The 21,086-nt window shown below is 40.3% G+C and overlaps 2 protein-coding genes across 2 annotated transcripts; one reads left to right on the top strand and one right to left on the bottom strand.

Moving 5' to 3' along the window:
- Positions 1 to 209: 209 nt before the first annotated feature.
- LOC125510674 (probable prolyl 4-hydroxylase 9) lies at positions 210 to 4,726 on the top strand. Its single transcript, XM_048675919.1, has 8 exons — positions 210 to 501; positions 599 to 721; positions 1,911 to 2,068; positions 3,146 to 3,248; positions 3,518 to 3,613; positions 3,973 to 4,038; positions 4,110 to 4,229; positions 4,376 to 4,726. Exons 1-8 carry the CDS (start codon positions 361 to 363, stop codon positions 4,454 to 4,456), a joined length of 888 nt encoding a protein of 295 aa, XP_048531876.1. The 5' UTR covers positions 210 to 360; the 3' UTR covers positions 4,457 to 4,726.
- A 465-nt stretch (positions 4,727 to 5,191) lies between these two features.
- LOC125510673 (casein kinase II subunit alpha-2-like) lies at positions 5,192 to 13,000 on the bottom strand. Its single transcript, XM_048675918.1, has 10 exons — positions 12,656 to 13,000; positions 11,146 to 11,275; positions 9,264 to 9,458; positions 8,578 to 8,735; positions 7,802 to 7,892; positions 7,633 to 7,698; positions 6,244 to 6,326; positions 6,085 to 6,148; positions 5,933 to 6,001; positions 5,192 to 5,662 (listed from the first exon to the last, which is right to left on the bottom strand). The coding sequence occupies exons 1-10, from the start codon at positions 12,883 to 12,885 to the stop codon at positions 5,603 to 5,605; spliced, it is 1,146 nt and encodes a 381-aa protein (XP_048531875.1). The 5' UTR covers positions 12,886 to 13,000; the 3' UTR covers positions 5,192 to 5,602.
- Positions 13,001 to 21,086: the final 8,086 nt, after the last annotated feature.

The raw sequence follows: 21,086 nt of genomic DNA on the forward strand, positions 1-21,086 counted from the left end.
TGAACTTGCTATGTTTCAATTGAAGTAGTAGTTGAACTGGCTAGTTTTTACATCACAAATATACATCATCTATTAAAATTGGAGTTTTCTACATGATGATGTAAATTATACAACGGCCACTTTTAATTACCGCCACACTTATTGACTCGCATGCACGCGTCTGAGATCAGCGCACGGCCCCCGTATAACAAACAAACCAATCGTACGCTCGCTCGCTCATCAATTTCAGCAGCCATTCCACGACCGCCCAGAGAAGACTCGCCTCCTCCCGAGCTCCCCTCTCCGTCCTCGTCGTCTCCCTCTCCCGCTTCCCCCCACCCAACCAACACGCTACGCCAGGCGCGAGAGGCACCAGCGGCCATGAAGGGCGGCGGAGCCATCAGGAGCGGCGGCGGGGGAGGCGGCGGGCTGATGCGGACGCGGCTGCGGCTCCCCGTGGTGCTCCTCTCCTGCTCCCTCTTCTTCCTCGCCGGCTTCCTCGGCTCCCTCCTCTTCACCCAGGTAACTAACGCGGCCGCCCCGGCCCGCAGATTCGTTTCGTCGCGCGCACGCGCGGGCCTCTGATCTGGGGTGGCTCTGGCGGTTGTTTCCGTGGCAGGATCCGCAGGGGGAGGAGGACGTGGAGCGGCCGCTGCGGAGGGAGCGGCTCATGGAGGCGGTCTGGCCGGAGATGGCGTACGGGGAGTCCGGCGAGCCCACGCCCTCCTTGATCCCTTACCAGGTCACGCCTCGTCCCGATTCCCTTCGTCGCATTGCCATTTTAGTCTATAAGGGGGGTGTCAGTGACCACTGATTGGCATTGGGGACGAGGGATGCTGGCGTTCGTGAAATTTTTGGTGAGGATGCGCGGTGCATTTGGTGGCAATTTGCCAGAGTGGTCTGTTCTGAGGGTCACTTGCAGACTGCAGTTGAGCGATTTGTCGGTGCAAAGTACCTCCGATTTGGAATACTGTATCTACTGTCTGCACAACGGATTTAGTGTGAATAGTTTGATTTGATACGTAGCATTTTTGTGGGCAACTCAACTGCCGGTTGTTAGTTTAGCTCCCATGCAATTATCATGGTCTTGGGTGTACCTTACATTCCTAACTGAATATCGTTACACATGTGGAATGTCACAATCTTTGCGCCTGATGACATTACCAGCAAATGCAAGACATGTAGATTCTGTGAGCATTACATAGCGTCTGTAACCCCGCATTTCCGCCTCTTCCGTGAGTCTTCAGGACTCTTATGTGGTTTACCTAGGTTCCTATTAGTTGTGGTATTGGCCAATTGCGTGGGAAATAGCTTATTCAAAGGAAGTTGTTACAGGAAAAGGACACTGTTTATCTGATTTTTGTTACCAGCTACAGCTAGTGTCATCTGTTTGTCGGAGAATTGCATTGGCAATTGGTTACTTGAAGGACATCATTGCGAATGAAAGATGGAACTGCTAGTTTTCATTCCTGCGACCCATGTACCTAACAAATGGGTGCCCGGTCACTTCCTATGCACGCATTTCATATCCGGAAAGTATAATATTAACATATGTCCATATGCATCTTTTCGTGAGTTTGTACAATCAAATCTCAAACGCTTTGAGAATTTCATAAAACAATTATGGTGCTACAAAATGTTGACTTACGTGCATGTACAAAAAGTTGAGGAAAAAAATCATATGTGTACTGTGGATTTTAATCTCATGTTCAGCTCCTAACTTCGGTACCTACTATACTAGCCCTTAAGAACGGTAACACTAAATTCTTTTGAAAAGTTGCGCTGAGCCTTCTTGTTGCGTGTGGTATATTTCCTTTTTCCTGTACCACAATTTCACCTACATACATCAATGCTGCCTTTACCCCTTCTTAGTTTCTTTGGGAATCTGCTCAATGTTCCTTTAGTAATGTAACTCTCATCCTCTTGAACAGATTTTGAGCTGGCAACCCCGTGCATTATATTTTCCACAATTTGCAACAGCAGAACAGTGTGAGAATGTAGTAAAAACTGCGAAGGCACGGCTTAGGCCATCAACATTGGCCTTAAGGAAAGGAGAAAGCGAGGAGACTACCAAAGGAATAAGGACAAGGTAAATCTTTACTTACACTAACTTCTTACAGTCCCAGAGCATTCATCATAATGGTTAGATAATTGGACCAGTGAGTTAGACTGTTAGAGACCAGCAGTTAATTATTACTCCCTTCGTTCCAAATTACTCGTCGCAGAAATGGATGTATCTACAACTAAAATACATCTAGATACATCCATACCTGCGACAAGTAATTCGGAACGGAGGGAGTACTATTTTGAATCACATGGAATAATTTAAGTGTAAGTTATAAATTCTAAGCAAACAAAATCGGTCCAGTTCTGGTATCTAGTAATTGTTTACTTCTCTTAATACTGACGCTGTCTCTCCACTACTACGGTGAACCCTTGACTTGTTGTGCAAATACTCACCTCCTAGTCTCTATACGATTTAGATATTTTGAAACATTTTATTAGGGATTGTGAGGTGCCAAATGCACAGCGATATCAGATCTGTGCTTTGTTTTCAATGGGCTTGATAAGATGGGATATTTTTCTTATATATTTTTGTGCCAAATCTCCAATCTTATTTGTTACTGTAAGTTCATGATTACCCTTAGCAGATAACTTTGATATTTGAGGTTGAAGATATGGGGAGAGTAGGCACCAGAGCTTGACATTGGGAGACCCTGGTTGCAAAGAAAAGAGGGAAAACAGAAGCTGGGTTTACCCGAGTCCATGTGAGGTTTTGCAGGGCACATGGAAAATCTGACAAAGCTGGTGATGCTTGGTGTGATATTGGCCACCTAGGCGTCAAAAAATGGGAAGGGGACAAAACGATGTGATGGTGTAAAACCCACACGGTTTACTAGAGTGTTGACATATAGGAGTGCTGAGCGTATACTTCATTTTGATATTCTTATTAGGGGTGTTCATCATGGTTTTTGTCCTATTTCAACCCGTGAAATAGCTACCATTTTTACAAAAGCTCAAACTCTTGTACAGAAGTACTACTCTTGTTTGGGATTCACTATCCTGATCTATAGTAATTTATGCCTCTTGTTGTTACAAAAACTAAATGCTTACAACCTTATCTAATTCTGCAATGAGCTAATGGTTGTATCAAATTGCCAAACAGCTCAGGCACATTCCTTAGTGCCGAAGAAGATCCAACTGGAGCCCTTGCAGAAATTGAAACGAAGATTGCAAAGGCTACCATGATGCCAAGAAGTCATGGAGAGGTAAATTTACTCTCTGCAAGGTAGGATTAGCGGGAAGCTTGCACGGTGTTGTGGTTTTAAAGTTACCTACATTTACCTGATTGTTTATCTTTTCTTGAACTTTTTTCTCGCAATGATCTATTGATTGTTTCTTGTGCTAAATTGTCGGCTTTCATACTCATTGAACATCCAGGTTTGTGTAGTGCCATGTAGCCTTCCGATAAGTTTCTTTGATTTAAGAAAACACTGTTACAGTATGTCACTGATTTTACGTTTGTCATATGTTGCAGCCATTTAATGTCCTTCGGTATGAGATTGGACAGAAGTATGCTTCACACTATGATGCATTTGACCCGGCTCAATATGGTCCACAAAAAAGTCAAAGGGTATGTTCTAGTTTCACTTGCATTCTGCTTAAATTGGAGCTCTATGTTGAATACTTTTTTCAACTTGAGATAAGTTTTTTTACCAAGCTTACAGCTGTGTATAACACATGTATATTGTTTTTTCACACAACCCTACATCCGACATGACAAGTTTTATCTCAACATAGTCTGTCCTCTGCATTCCTTTCTGTTTATCTCCTTGGTTTTGGTTTTCCACAACTACGACTCACTCTGCATCAGTCCTTTTAAGAAATATTTTGGTCCGCAGTCTGTTTGATTGAACACTGAACAAAAGGGACTTCAGTTACTTGATTCAATTGGTGAATGTAATTAAGAAACCATTAACTGCATTTCCACAGGTGGCATCTTTCTTGCTCTACCTCACGGATGTCGAGGAAGGTGGAGAAACCATGTTCCCATATGAGGTGGGCACTTAGGAAATTTTGCTACGCATTGTTTCGGGTAGAACTGTAATGAACTCTTTATTGATTTACAGAATGGGGATAATATGAACATAGGCTACGACTACGAACAGTGCATCGGCTTAAAGGTGAAACCGAGGAAGGGGGATGGCCTCTTGTTTTACTCCCTTATGCTAAATGGTACCATTGATCCGGTAGGTTCTTGGCACTCAAGTTCGCATGGCCTTTCATGTCACAAATTTTCATTCAAAGTACATGTTGTTCTAATATCTGTGCCATATGGCCCCACAGCCAAATATGTCTGTGGATTTCTAACTCTATTGTCGATGTGCTGCTGCAGACTTCACTTCATGGAAGCTGCCCAGTGGTCAAAGGAGAGAAATGGGTCGCCACAAAATGGATTAGAGACAAGACGCTGTAAATGAGGCTAACAAACAGAGGCTCCACGTCCTAAATAGATCAACACATACATAGTAATCATTTTTTTCTACACCATCTTGTACCTGTACATTACATTTATTCAATTTCCATCGGCCTTCATGAACCAGTGAGGTAGGGGAAAAAACAACTTGCAGTTTCCATCTGCTAATTTGACAGTCGTGTTAGTCTAATCTTGGTGGCTGGGTCATGTATCTTTTCTTTTCTACTTCCTTCGTCCCAGAATATACCTGAACTTATAGCTTTGTCGTAAGTCAAACATTTGTTTATGTTTGACTAACTCTAGAAAAATATGAACATCAACTGTATATAAATTAATATTATGTTGTAGATAATGGTACTCCCTCTGATCCGAAATAAATGTTGTTGGTTTTAGTTCAAATTTGAACTAAAACTTAAAAGATGTTTTAGTTCAAATTAATAAATTAATATTATGTCAGAGGGGGTATGTTTTTCTACAATTTTGATCAAACTTAAAAGACGTTTGATTTAGTATGAGCAGAGGTATACCATCGTTTATTGTTAATCCCTATGGCAGTACAGCAAAGATATGATGGAGTGTGCTGTTCCGTGATGCTGTTCCGTGATGGCTCATCATCACTCTGCACACTAGGGTCGCATGGTCAGACACTCGGACGGGTTCTGTGAACAGTCCAACAATTTTTCTAAGTGCATACGGGTTTTTCGCTATGTAATGTGCAGGCACAACTCAGAGAAATTTTGCAAGATATCAACGCATACTGGTTTTTCCACTGATGTTTGATAATTCCAAATAAACACTCGTCTTTAATGTTACACATTTGTATTTCAAGAACACAGATTAATCCCAATAAAAATAACCCATACATTTCACTGTTGCAACTCCAATACTGTTGGATCTTAGGACTGCCCAATGTAGACAATTCACTTACCCTGTTACAGAAATGGTGATATGCATGTCGGCACATTCATCAACCACTGTCACTGGAGTATACACAGTCTGCTCTGCAGTTTACAGATACAAGGTTACAAGCTCTTTCTGGGTTGTCCACGCACAGCGACTCAGACCATCATCTCAGTCATAGGACGGATAGTTGGACCAAGTTGCCATTGTAATAGTTCCACCACTTTGCAGGGTTCACACTGAATGTCATTGTGGCCGTGCCCTGCTGTTCTCCGCTGCTCTCACTTGAAGGAAGTATGGATGCGCCTACATACACGTTTGCAGCATATTAACTCTAAAGAATAAATGATTGTTACTGATCAGTGGTCAGTTATAGAACCTTGGATGTGTGCAAATATTTTATTGGAACTCAAAAACAGGTAAGCAAGACTCAACCAACATATGGTCAAAAGCACGCAACATAATGTGTGCAAATAACTGAAAGTACATGCGCAGAGCAACTTCACTAAGATAGGTCCAAGAAACAAAACTAGTATCGTCTTGAATTGTAATTAAGTTTATCGGTCTTTGACTTACCATAGCTTCACGGGCAGTGAGCCTATCTTGGTGATCATAGCGAAGAAGCTTATCGAGAAAATCTATGGCCTACAAATACACATGAAATCATGCAGTCAAGCAAATAACTCACAACCAAACATATAATGGTTATACAAGTGTCATTAACTAACCTCGGGAGATACTAGATGCTGGTTATCAGCATTAATGAACTTTGACCAGGGTTTTCTACTGTGCCTGCACATGACATACATGGAATGATGGAAAGGTCAGAATTCTGGTCTTCAAACACAAAGGAGGAAGGTATCAACATCCCCAAGCATGCAGCTTACCTTCCAACAAGATGTTCAAGTTGAGGGTCAAGCTCAAGGTGGTACTTCTTTAAGTAAGCATTCAGGCTGTCTGTTCCAAGTACCTGAGAATAATGGTAAGTGGCACGAATAAGACACTATTATGCTGGACAAAGTATCCATGTATTCAGGGTAAGGCCTCCTTTGGTTTATAGGAATTTTGAAGGAATTCTAAAGGATAGGAATTTTGTAGGAAAAAATACTTTGGACCCCTTTGGTTTGTAGGAATGAATTCCTATTCCTATGCAGGATAGGAATCAATCCTTCACATTTCAAAGGAAAAAAAAACATTATCCTAGACTCAATGGAAAAATTCCTACCCAATGCATCAAATTACATCTCTTTCCAGTTTCCATATAGGAACTGAGATACATGTCATCTCACTTCCTATGATTTTCCTATCCTTCACCGGGCTGTCCTTTATGATATTCCTATCCTATGAACCAAAGGAGCCCTAAGTTATTGTGGTTTTATTGCATCAAGTGGGCTGTACATAAATATGAACACAATGAGCAAGGTACGTGTAACATAGGCAAAGCTCCTTACAACGTGTTTGGTTGGGAGACTAGGTTGGGAATGGGAGTTTAAGGTGCGTGGGACTTAATATCCCTTGATTGGCTCAGGGATTTGGGAATTAAGGAGGGAAGAGGAAGGGGAATTAAGAGGCCCAACTCCCTCAGATCTCTTCCCTGGGGGTCCCTGGTAATTGAAGAGTGGATTGGGAATTGACAGGAAAACAGAACGATCTGTTAGTTACGTACTTGCGCAAGAGAAGGTACGGCTGTAATCTTTGTATTCCCTTGCCTAATCCCACTAACCAAACAAGGGCAATTAAATCTCTCTTAAATTCTCAGCTCTAATTGCCTTCCCATGCCAAACAGGGGAATGGAAATTAAAATCAGTTTCCCTTGACTAATCATTGCCAAACATGTAGTTAGGACAAATATCACTGTGTGTTATCTGGCTGTTGGGTTTAGTGTCATCTCAACGGCAAATTGGGTCCTGTACAGAGCATTTTTAATTTGGGAGTGGGCGGTCATAGCCATGGGCCTCAACAGAAAGGAGCCACCGTGGAAAGGAAGATGAGGGGTGACTTATTCCTTGATTATTGAGCAAACTGCCTTAACTCTGAAAGAGGAGATAGGTCTTTCTTACAATACAATCTTATCCAATCAGATTGAGCGATCTTAACCCTAACTGAACTCAAGAACATGGTGCTCACTGCACGCTACAGAAAACAGGTTTTGTAATGGAAAGGTTTTTAGCAAAAAGGCCAAACCATGGGTTGCATCACTAAAACACATTTAGCAAGAAGTACAAGCCTTCTATTACCAGAGATATGAGAGATGCCAGAAACAAACTGGGGCTCACCTTTGCAATTTTCACGAGTTGGTCGTGGTTATCATGGCCATAGAAGAATGGCTCCTTGCGGAAGATCTGCAGCCATGAAAACAAGTAGCAAATGAATCAGTTACGGACCTGATGTCAATACCCCATTGAGTCCAGGAAACATATACGGGTATTCATAATCCATACATACCATCCCAGCAAACATGCACCCAAGGCTCCACATGTCCAGAGAATAATCATAATCTTGCAAATCAACTAGAAGTTCAGGTCCCTTGAAATACCTGGATTAAATGGGGAAAAAATGCTATGCTCAGATATTAAAAATCATACATAAGGAAATATAAATGAAAATCAGAACATGTGGCATGGACCAATAAGCAATAAAACATGCTAACATGAATAATATGTTGTAGTGATAAAATAAATTGTTTTGCAGTGATAGAACATGTTTTTTTTATATAATTTGCTCAGATTTCTACGTATAATTATAATGATTGAGCTACTTCATCGCTTAAATTTTAGAGCATGGATACATCACCGAAAGAAGTACATTAGGCAGCTCAAACAGGAATACAGGGTTCAAATCGAGTGAATTTATTTGCTCATATGTTGCTTCTGGAGCCAATTTCCAACAATAAGTCATATTCTTAAATTGTCATCCTCGCGCAATACAAACGATCAAAAGGGTTCAATCCAAATAAGTTATGGAGCAAGAAAAATGGTACTCCCTCCAATCCATATTAATCGACGCACACTTACCCTCTGTCCGGAATTATTTGTCGTGGAAATGGGTGTATCTAGATGTTTTTTAGTTCTAGATACAACCATTCCTGTCCATTTCTGCGACAAGTAATTCGGGATGGAGGGAGTACAACTTTAGTCAATTAATTTGGATCGGATGGAGTATTTTTATGGGTAGTAAGAAATAACATAACCAACCAAGTAGTTTACTGTATTTACACAAACCTTGAAGCAACACGGACATTGTATTCCTTGCCTGGATGGTAAAACTCCGCGAGGCCCCAGTCTATCAAACGAAGTTTTCGAAGATCATGATCAATCATAACATTATGCGGCTTGACATCTCGATGCATAATGCCTTGTGAATGGCAGTGATCTAATGCCTGGAATGGTATAACCATAAACAAAAAAGGGAATATGTCACAAATAAGCAAATCCTTGCATGTCTGAAACCATGACTTTGGCTTCAAAATATATAGCAGAGACCTGGCACTTATCTTGCACAAAAAAATGCTCAACAATCACTAATATCTTGAAACCAGCACTTCTAAGATTACTAGAACTTCATAAAACGGTGTTTCACTAAATCCTAGTCCTAGATCATAAAGCACAAGTAAAATTCAGGGTCAACTATTTTATCAGACGTTAATTCTGAACTTTAGTTGCTAATGCATTTGAGCTGGCTACACAGAGAACCTTTCAAGAAGTTGAGACTTAGGATTAATGATACTGATCTAGAACACCAGGTGTAATTGGAGCATAAATAAGTAAACTAATATGTAATTTCAACATTTCCCGAAGAACAATATTCCTTGATATCTAAAGGTATTCCACAAATCTTTCTGCTGATCCAGAGGACAAAGAGTTTTGTTCAATATCATAGTAAAATAAGTTAGGATGGTAAACAAAACCTTTAGTAGCTCGTATAAGTAGTAGCGAATATCATAATCTGTCAACGTGGGATAGAGCACTTTAAAATCTGTGTTGTTGACATATTCGAAGATCAAACTGGGAGTTTTCGAATGTTGATCCCTGACAATATCGAGCAGCTTGATGATATTTGGACCTCCACAGAGGTTCTGAAGTATTTTTATCTCCCTTTTAATCTGTATAAACATATGACAAGTAGGTTAAGAGCTTCATCACCAAGAAAGGCATTTTTATTTAACGGAAGTGCAAGGCATGACATGGTAAGAATAATGTATGTGCAGGCATTAACTATGGACTTAATCTTCTCTTTTCTGGGAATTTATGAACAAACAGATGGTTATTCTAATCATTAAAATAGATCCAGATTTATGATCAAACAAGGCTGGCATCAATCAGCTTTTCCATTTCATGGATCTGATAGTTTTCCTATTGGCTCTTCTCAACAAAACGTGTTACTTTGCAGGAGGTAGTGTCCCTTTCCATTGAATATGTTGCCCAATGGGATTTAGCCAGGAGAATGGGTGAAGGGGGTCAATGCGGGTGCTCGTGAGTTCTCTTATTTTGTTCCCCTTAAAAACAAGTCACTTTGTTATTACAGTTACCTTTCATGCTTCTGAGTGAATGGGCAGTGCCCCTACCAGGTTCCTCAAAAGGTACATTGCCTGAACAGATAAATTTTGCGACCAAGATGCCAAGCACCTTATGTGTCTTTTTCAGACATGGCAGGTATGATGACATACTCACAAGTCTCCATCACAAAGTGACGAAGAAGCGGCTAAGAGTGGTTATAAATTTTTATACTACTGTTTACTCAATTTATACTACTGACCTGGCACTCGAGCAAATTCTGCAAGTTTTAGAGAAGTTATAAATTTTTATACTACTGTTTACTTAATTTATTTTATGTTCCTATCCCGTATTTCTTAGTTGTGCGCTCTACTCTTGATGGAAATCTTTTGAGAGAAGTGCATATTACACCCTTCAACTCTAGCCCTAGTCTAATATACACCCCCCAACTCCAATACCATCTACTTTACACCCCCCAACTCTCAAAACCAGGCGGAATTCAACCCTCCCCTCCCCGTTGACCGGTTTTAACCCAGTTGACCGGTTTTGACATGTTGACTGGGTGAACAGTAACAAAAAAATCAAAAAATATTTTGGTTTTTCCAATGAGTGAACAGTAAATTCAAAAAAAAGTTGGAAATAAAATTCAACAAGCAGTTTCGATTTTTTACCTGGTGAATAGTAAATTCCAAAAATACTTTTTTCCAAAAAAACCGAATTATTTTTGCGTAGACGATTTTTCAGCGCGTGATGTCTGTGACAATTTTCAGCTTGTTTGGACATTTCAGTGGTCTCTCAACAAAAAATATATCAGCCCGAACTGTTAACTGTTTCATGCAAATATAATTCAGAAATTTTTGTTTTCTTTTTTTTTCCTGAAATTTACTGTTCACCCGGACAAAAAATCAACATTTTAAAAAATCAAAATTATTTTATTATTATTTAATTAGAACTTTTTAAAATTTTACTGTTCAGCCGGTGAAATAACGTAATTTTTTTAAAATATATTTCTTTTGAATTTACTGTTCACCCAGTCAACAGGTCAAAACCGGTCACCGGGGAGGGGAGGGTTGAATTCCGCCTGGTTTTGAGAGTTGGGGGGTGTAAACTAGATGGTATTGGAGTTGGGGGTTGTATATTAGACTAGGGCTAGAGTTGAGGGGTGTAATATGCACTTCTCTCTTTTGGTTCTGTATAATCCATAAAAGGATTCTTACTGGGATAAAAAAATCTACAGTTCAACATGCAAATGAGTAGTTCACATCTCAATATAAGTTAAAAAGCTTCATATAGTACCTTCTTTTTCTTTACAGGCTTGAGTATCTTAATGACACATTTCTCGCTATTGTTAACACTGAAGCCTTCAAACACTTCACTATATTTACCTCTTCCAACTTTCCTGACAACTTCATAGTCATCCTGCTCACTGGTTAGAGATGTGGCAATGGTTAGCACGGTATTAGTTCGGTGGAAACATGAAAAGCGTAAGAGGCTAGGGTTTCAATTACCTTTCGCCAAAGAGAATTAAACTAACCGCAAAAACGATACTGGGATAAATCTTAAGAGTTGATTTATAAAGTAAATCGTTACTGATTAGAAGTCGCAAAGATAAGACAGGTATTCTTAGAAAAGACGTTCATATCACCATGTTGTAGAAAACATTCACACTTTTTTCCCTACAGTCTCTTATGAAGTACAGATGGAACAAGGAGGGCCAGCAAATCAGCTACAATTAATCACGATGCTTTTTCACTTAAATATACAATCAAAATAACTGACAACAGAAGCAAACTAAGGCCCAATTCTGTTGGTGGCTGCCAAAATAAGTTACCCCCTCCCCAGCTTATTCTAGAAGCGTAGTTTAGAAGCCCCCCAAAAAATCAGGCCGGCTTCTAGAATAAGCTGGAGAGAGTGCAGCTTATGCCATAACCTGCCATAGGTTGTCAAAAGAACTGGGCCTAAGTTGACGCAGAGAAAGAAAATACAAGTGTATCAATTGAACAAAAGCAGTCTTTAGAAGGTTCAAATATACACTTGGTATCACATGATGTACATCAAATATGATGATTTTTTTCCCAAGAAACCAGCAGGAGCTCTGCCTATTCATTACGAAAACATTTTGATGATCTCAATAGAATGGACAATATAAGTACATTATTGTGGTTGCTTGGAGTTGCTGCAGGATCGCAGCACAAATTTAAAGTATACTAGAAGGACCACAGTGGTTACTGGAAAGAGGTGGATTAGTAAGGACAGTGTACATCTTGGCATGTCCAAATGAATTAAATGAACTTCAAGTAGAATACCTAACAATATTGGGTGAAAGTCTGAAAGATAGTGCTAGAAAAGGTCAAAAGCAGAATACTGCAGAGAAAACCCCCATTCTTCAATAAACCTTTCTGATCAGGGACATGGGAATATCAATTACCAATCTTTAACTCAAGGTTATTTGCCTAAAGTAACTTCTTAATTTCATAAGCTTTATGCAGAAGCCAGAAGCTACCAAAGCAATATTTAACACACGGTTTTATAAGAACACGAGGACTATATTGCTCGTATTCTCGAGTGCACGCACGCACGGACAAACTGCAATTCCCTAATCAGCAATCACACCCTGCAATTGACAGGGATGAAGAAAAATCCGCGAACCTCACTAAATCTCTACTGAACACACGCCTAACCTTGCAGCCCCAACGAATAACCCACACCCAGCACTGACCGAAATCGACGAGCATACAAGCCATCAGCAAAGTGAACATAGAAATTAGCTATGGCTGCTGATTAGGACGTGACGTCAGCGCCTTACCCCCACTGTACGGTGAGCGCCTCATAGTCCCAGTACTCCTTGGGGCGAACCACGTTGACGTCGGTGTAGACCCTCGCCTTCGACATGCCGGGCCTGGATCCCGCGTCGGCCGGAGCGCAGCGAGGGGACAGGGCGACGAAGGAGGACGCGAGGGCGGCTACGACGACGGCGGCGGCTGCTCGAGCTACGGAGCTGGCTGGCGGGCGCTTCCTCGGAGGGGCATCGCTCATGCGGCCATCGCCGGCGGCGACGGCGGGCTAGGGTTTCCGGCTGGGGGGTGGGTGGGTGGAGGAGGGAGAGATTAGGTGAAGATGAATCTTTTTAGTTTAGTTTTGGCGTGGAGAAAGAGGTGGAGTGGGTCGGAGACTCTGGAATCTGCTCGTGTTGAGTCACTGACAGGTGGATTTATTATTGCCTTTTTTTTGGCAAAGATTTATTATTGCCTGGTGCTGAATCATTGAGGGCTGGTTTGGTTTCAATAAGGGCATCTCCAACAGTTTGTATGTTAGCTTGTTGATAAAATATGACATGTCATCAACCAACACCTTAACATACAACAACTTTAATGGGTTGTATGTAGTTTGCCCAATACGATATGAGATAATAAATAATGTGCTCTCTCATTCTACATTGGAGCTTGTGCAAAGGGTGTTGATTCATGTACGTACAACCTTTCTTTCTTTCCTCATTTATTGTATGACACATCACCAAAAATCCTATGTGGCAAAATCTACCAACAACTATCTTACAACCATTGAAGATGCCCTAAGTCACAGACTCCTGACCACACATTTCCATCTTGTTTTTTTATGTAAAGGTGGTGGGACCCATGCAAAAGGGGTGACTTATAAGTTTTAAGTTGGGGTGAAGCAACTTATGACTTATAAGTTGGGATGACTTATAAATTGGGTCTGTTTGGCAAAATAAGTCATTTTTTTTCACTTTTCGACTTATAAGTTGATGACTTATTTGGAATCAAATAGGCCCTGAATCTATCGAGCTTAATACTCCATTTGTCTGAAAATACTTGTGCCAAGTTTGTTCCTCAAACTTAATGCTAGATATATGCATTTGACGAACAAGTTTTTTCAAACAGAGGAAGTACGATTTTGGTTTGAATCATGGCCACTTGGCTCACTTCGAAGCATCTACAACCAGAGCCTCTCGGACCACCTGCACAATCACTGTCCGAATGTAAAAATAAAATAAAATAAAATAAGTGGTCCGAATGTAAAATTGCCAACCAACCGGACGCCTAAAACTTAGTCCATACATGCTTGGGCTAACCGGCAACCCCATATCCGGCCTATATGCGGGGCGGATATAAGGACGCCCGGACCCGCCCGCCATATCGGATCCGGCATGCATTGGCCTCATCCCGCAACGTCGGGCACCGAAATGGAGCCATAGCCGACTCCATGGTTTATGGTTAAACCGGCTAGGAGCATAGCGTGCTCGACGCGCGAGGCAGCGAGCGCGCGATGCCGTGGCAGCCCTTAAGGCAGAGGCTGGAGGGCCCTCCGTGCCCGAATCGCCGAGTCCTTGCCATGGCAAAAGAGCAAAGCAAGGTCGTACGTGCCATAGTCGGACTGCCCCCTGATACGTCTCCATCGTATCTACTTTTGCAAACACTTTTGCCCTTATTTTGGACTCTAACTTGCATGATTTGAATGGAACTAACCTGGACTGACGCTGTTTTCAGCAGAATTGCCATGGTGTTATTTATGTGCAGAAATAAAAGTTCTCGGAATGACCTGAAACTTTACGGAGACTATTTTTGGAAATAATAAAAAATCCTGGCAAAAGATCAAGACCAGGGGGCCCACACCCTAGCGCGCCCCCTACCTCGTGGGCCCCCTGGAGCTCCTCCGACCTCAACTCCAACTCTATATATTCACTTTCGAGGAGAAAAAATCAGGGAGAAGTATTCATCGCGTTTTACGATACGGAGCCGCCGCCAAGCCCTAAAACCTCTCGGGAGGGCTGATCTGGAGTCCGTTCGGGGCTCCGGAGAGGGGAATCCGTCGTCGTCGTCATCATCAACCATCCTCAATCACCAATTTCATGATGCTCACCGCCGTGCGTGAGTAATTCCATCGTAGGCTTGCTCGATGGTGATGGGTTGGATGAGATTTATCATGTAGTCGAGTTAGTTTTGTTAGGGTTTGATCCCTAGTATCCATTATGTTCTGAGATTGATGTTGCTATGACTTTGCTATGCTTAATGCTTGTCACTAGGGCCCGAGTGCCATGATTTCAGATCTGAACCTATTATGTTTTCATGAATATATGTGAGTTCTTGATCCTATCTTGCAAGTCTATAGTCACCTACTACGTGTTATGATCCGGCAACCCCGAAGTGACAATAATCGGGACCACTCCCGGTGATGACCGTAGTTTGAGGAGTTCATGTATTCACTATGTGTTAATGCTTTGGTCCGGTACTCTATTAAAGGAGGCCTTAATATCCCTTAGCTTCTGCTAGGACCCCGCTGCCACGGGAGGGTGGGACAAAAGATGTCATGCAAGTTATTTTCCATAAGCATGTATGACTATATTCGAAATATATGCCCACATTACATTGATGAATTGGAGCTAGTTCTGTGTCACCCTAGGTTATGACTGTTACATGATGAACCGCATCCGGCATAATTCTCTATCACCGATCCATTGACTACGAGCTTTCCATATATTGTTCTTCGCTTATTTACTTTTCCGTTGCTATTGTTACAATCAGTACAAAATACCAAAAACATTACTTTTGTTATCATTACCTTTTTCTACCGTTACCACTACTATCATATTACTTTGCTACTAAATACTTTGCTGCAGATATTAAGTTTCCAGGTGCGGTTGAATTGACAACTCGGCTGCTAATACTTGCGAATATTCTTTGGCTCCCCTTGTGTCGAATCAATAAATTTGGATTGAATACTCTACCCTCGAAAACTGTTGCGATCCCCTATACTTGTGGGTTGTCAATACTATTTTCTGGCATCGTTGCCGGGGAGCATAACTCTATTCTTTGAGTCACTTGGGATTTATATCTGCTTATCATTACGAAGAACTTGAAAGATCCAAGAACCAAGATTTATCCCTCAACTACGAGGGGAGGTAAGGAACTGCCATCTAGCTCTGCACTTGATTCACCTTCTATTTTGAGTAAGCTTGCGACACCTAAACCTGCTTCTGCTATTGATTCTGATATGTCGCATGTTATTGATGATGCCACTTCTGCTATGCATGATACTTATGATGATACTACTTCTATGCTTGATACTACTATGCCACTTGCTGAATTTCTTGATGAACAACTTGCTAGGGCTGGAGAGAATGAAATTATTGAAACCGATAATATTGATGAAAGTGATGATGAAGACTCTCCCCCTAATAAATATGAATTGTCTGTTGTTCCTAAGGGTTATGTTATGGATGAAGAAGCTACTAGAGCTATTTTAGCTTGCAATGATAGATATGATCTAAAGAGGTTATTAGCTAAATGGAAGCAGGAATCCCTTAATGCTAGAATGAAACTTGATCCTGCTTTTTCTACTTCACTTATCTGTGTTACTGATAAGGATTATGGATTCTCTGTTGATCCTGATATAATTACTTTGTTGAATCTGATCCTTTTTATGGCTATGAATCTGAAACTGTTGTGGCACATCTTACTAAATTAAATGATATAGCCACCCTGTTCACTAATGATGAGAGAACTCGCTACTTTTATATCCTTAAAATATTTACGTTCTCATTAAAGGGTGATGCTAAGATATGGTTTAATTCTCTTGATTGTGGTTGTGTGTGTAGTCCCCAAGATATGATTTATTACTTCTCTGCTAAATATTTCCCTGCTCATAAGAAACAAGCTGCCTTAAGGGATATATATATAATTTTGTGCAAATTAAAGAAGAGAGTCTCCCACAAGCTTGGGGGAGGCTTCTCCAATTACTTAATGCTTTGCCTGATCATCCTCTTAAGAAAAATGAAATACTTGATATCTTTTATAATGGACTAACCGATGCTTCCAGAGACTACCTGGATAGTTGTGTTGGTTCTGTTTTCAGGGAAAGAACACCGGGTGAAGCTGAAATTCTATTAAACAATATGTTGACTAATGAAAATAATTGGACACTTCCTGAGCCTATTCCTAAACCAACTCCGAAGAAGAGAGGTGTTCTATTTCTCAGTCCTGAAGATATGCAAGAGGCAAAGAAATCCATGAAAGAAAAGGGTATTAAAGCTGAAGATGTTAAGAATTTACCTCCTATTGAAGAAATACATGGTCTTAATTTACCGCCTATCGAAGAAATGCATAATTTTAATCCATCTCCTATTGAAGAAAAACATGGTCTTGATAACTCGACACGGGTAGTAAAGGTAAATTCTCTCTATAGATATGATAAAGCTGAAATCTCATTTACTAAGTTTGCTAGCCCATGCTTAGATGAGTTTGTTAAATTTATGGTTAAGCAAGAAGACTTCAATGCTTATTTTGGTAGAGAATTAAAATGCAGTGCTGATATACTTGAACACTTGGGTGATTATATGGCTAATGTCAAAGGTGAACTTAAACTTATTAGTAAACATGCTTCTATGGTTACCACTCAAGTAGAACAAGTACTTAAAGCTCAAAATGATTTGCTCAATGAATTGAATAGTAAGAATAATGATTTTGATGTTAGAGTGGCTACTATAACTGGTAAAATGACTCAGGAACCTTTGTATCCTGAATGCCCCCCTAAGAGAATTGAGCAAGATTCTCAGAGAAATAATATAGATGCACCTAGTCCTTCTAAAAGGAGGAAAAGGAAGAATGATAGGACTTTGCATGCTTCTAGTGAACCTATTACTGAAACACCTGAGCCAAATGATATTTCTATTTCTGATGCTGAAACACAATCTGGTAATGAACCTGAAACTAGTGATAATGTTAATGATAATGTTCATGTTGATGCCCAACCTAGCAATGATAATGATATAGAAATTGAACATGTTGTCGATCTTGATAACCCACAGTCAAAGAATCAATGTTATGATAAGAGAGACTTTGTTGCTAGGAAACATGGTAAAGAAAGAGAACCATGGGTTCAGAAACCCATACCTTTTCCTCCCAAACCATCCAAGAAAAAGGATAATGAGGATTTTGAGCGCTTTGATGAAATGATTAGACCTATCTTTTTGCGTATGCGATTAACTGATATGCTTAAAATGAATCCTTATGCTAAGTACATGAAAGAAACTGTCACTAATAAAATAAAGATACCGGAAGCTGAAATTTCCACCATGCTTGCTAATTACACTTTTAAAGGTGGAATACAAAAGAAACTTGGAGATCCAGGAGTACCCACTATATCATGCTCCATTAAAAGAAACTATGTTAAAACTGCTTTATGTGATCTTGGAGCCGGTGTTAGTGTTATGCCTCTCTCTTTATATCGTAGACTTGATTTGAATAAGTTGACACCTACTGAAATATCTTTGCAAATGGCTGATAAATCAATTGATATACCTGTCGGTATTTGTGAGGATGTGCCTATTGTGGTAGCAAACGTTACTATTTTAACGGACTTTGTTATTCTTGATATTCCCGAGGACGATAGTATGTATATTATTCTTGGAAGACCCTTTTTGAATACTGCAGGGGCTGTTATTGATTGCAACAAAGGCAATGTCACTTTTCATGTTAATGGTAATGAGCATACAGTACACTTTCCGAGGAAACAACCTCAAGTCCACAGTATCAATTCTATTGGAAAAATTCTATCGATTATTTTTGGAGGTTTTGAATTTTCTCTTCCTACTGTCAAGAAGAAATATGTTATTCTAATTATTGGGGATGTGCATATCCCCGTTGAGGTAACCTAGTGTTATTCGAAATTTCTCCGGTTTCATGTTACTCGAAATGAGTTTGTTAACAAGACTTGATCAACCTTGTTAGTGGATTCCTTTTGATGAGCATGAGATGGATGAAGTTAGAAAACACAACTCTCTGTACCCTCTTTTTACTTTCTGTAATTTATATTAAATAAAGCAAAAATAGTAATTTCGGTCGGTTTTCTGAATTATTCGTGCAATATAAAAATACTCTGAAAATAAAAGTTCTCCAAATGCCCTAAAATTTAAATATGATTTTTTCTAAAATATTTGAGAATATTTGGCACTGGGAACACAGCAAGGGGGCATCCACCTGGCCACGAGGGTGGAGGGTGCGCCCTACCCCCTAGGTGCGCCCCCCTGCCTCGTGGGCCCACGGTGGCCCTCCTCCACTTATCCCTGCACCCACACACTCCTTCCTCCCACGAACACCATTATCCAGCTCAAGCACGAGTTCTAGCTCATTTTGCTGCGATTTTCGATCTCCTTGCTCAAAGCACCTCTCACAAAACTACTTTGGGGGATTGTTCCTTGATATTGACTCCTCCATTGGTCCAATTAGTTTTTGTTCTAGTGCTTTATTCATTGCATATTTTTGCTGCTTAGGTGTCCCTGTTCTTGAGCTTGCATGTCAGATTTATATGGTCAAAAATAGTTTGGTGCATGATATTGCCTCTAGGCACTTGTAGGAGCAGTTGCTATAAATTTTGTTAAGCTTGGTTTACTTTTATTTGAAGTTACTAAAAAATTTAGAATTTTTCAGAAAATAATGAAGAGATTTTTGAGGGGCTCATCGAGCCGAAACTCGAAGGAAAAGCAAAATGAAGAAGCAGAGAGGCCCAAATATAATCTGCCTCGCACCGCGGGAGGTTCGGCCGTGTGAATGGCCCTCCGATGATTGTTTGAGAGCAACCGGGATTTATGATGATTTTTATGAATTGGCTAAGAATGCAGGCCTCACCAACTTCCTCCGCGACCAACGCGAACAGTATCTCTTACTCACCAATACTTTTGTGCAAAACTTCTACTATTATCCTAGGGAATCACCTCCTTCGGTAGAGTTTCATTTATATGATGTGGTTAAGAAGATGTCACTAGATGAATTTTGCAGGGTTTGCAAAATATCTTTCGAGGGTAGCCTAGAGGAACCACATCATAAAGATGTGGACGGGTTTATTGACACTATCACTGTAAGGGAAACTAGGAAAGTTTCCGATGTAAGAATCACTAGCATACATTTTCCTGTTTTACGCTACTTTGCAATATTTGCTAGTCGTTGCTTAATTGGTCGCGGAAACTGTGGAAACCTTAGTGTTCCTGATATTATTATTTTGTTTCATGGCTTATTGCGTGACGACTCTGTTAGTATGGGCGGTATTATTGCTAAACGGTTAAGTCTGAACCGTACAAAGGGCCCCATCTTTGGTGGTATCTATGCTTCATGCCTTGCTGCATATTGTAACATACCCATTAGGCACTATGAAAAAGAAGAAAAATTGTTGCCTATTATTTATTTAGATTATAAGAGTATGGTAGCGCATGATTTTATTGTAAAGAATAGCGAAGGGGAGCTTAAATACAAATTGTTCTTTGATAAATGTCATCCTGAGACTATCACCTTGCATGCTCCTTCCTTGTTTGATTTATCTACAGGCCAGTACCTCGTCTCGCCGGAGGATATTCACGCTTACCGGAACCCTACATCAGCCATAGAGCCAGAGTCGGAACCATAATTTGATCATCCACGACAATCTAATTACCAGTGGGATCCGGAGATGATTGCCAACCAGTGGCAATCAGAGTCTTCTTCATCATAGTACGACCCCAACTATTACTTTGGGTATCCGCCAGGCCAGCCGTGGCCATAGACCAACTTAGGCCAAAAGTCTAAGCTTGGGGGAGTACGTATTTCTCACCGACATTATATTCATGTTCACACACTCATTGCTAGATGTCGGTGCTCATACTTTTTCATTGTAATATTCATGCTAGTTTATTTTCCTTTTTATGCTTTCTTGTGTGTTTGATAAACCTTAAGAAAAAACCAACAAAAAATAGTTGTAACTTTTAGCTAGCTTTAATTTCTATGCATGTAGTAGTAATTAAAAAGAAAAAAAACCCAAAAAGATTTCCTGATCTTCTTTTGCTTGTTGGGAGCTTTCCCGTGTAAATAGTTTTATTTCTTTTCTTTTCTTTGGAGGTCGATAGGAGAAGACCATAATTAAATTGTTGAAGTGGCTCTTATATGCATTATTGTTCATCTAACAAAAGAGCCCATATTGCCTTGTCTTCTTCTGTTTATTGAATGCTTGCATATTCCAGCTTAGTCTAATGCACGTGCACTATTATTATTATCCACATCGTTCGGTCGTGCAAGTGAAAGGCAATTGTTGAAGAAAATATGCCCTAGAGGCAATAATAAAGTTATTATTTATTTCCTTATATCATGATAAATGTTTATTATTCATGCTAGAATTGTATTAACCGGAAACATAATACATGTGTGAATACATAGACAAACAGAGTGTCACTAGTATGCCTCTACTTGACTAGC

Source organism: Triticum urartu, chromosome 5 (genome assembly GCF_003073215.2).
Source record: "Triticum urartu cultivar G1812 chromosome 5, Tu2.1, whole genome shotgun sequence".
NCBI classification, from domain to species: Eukaryota; Viridiplantae; Streptophyta; class Magnoliopsida; order Poales; family Poaceae; genus Triticum; species Triticum urartu.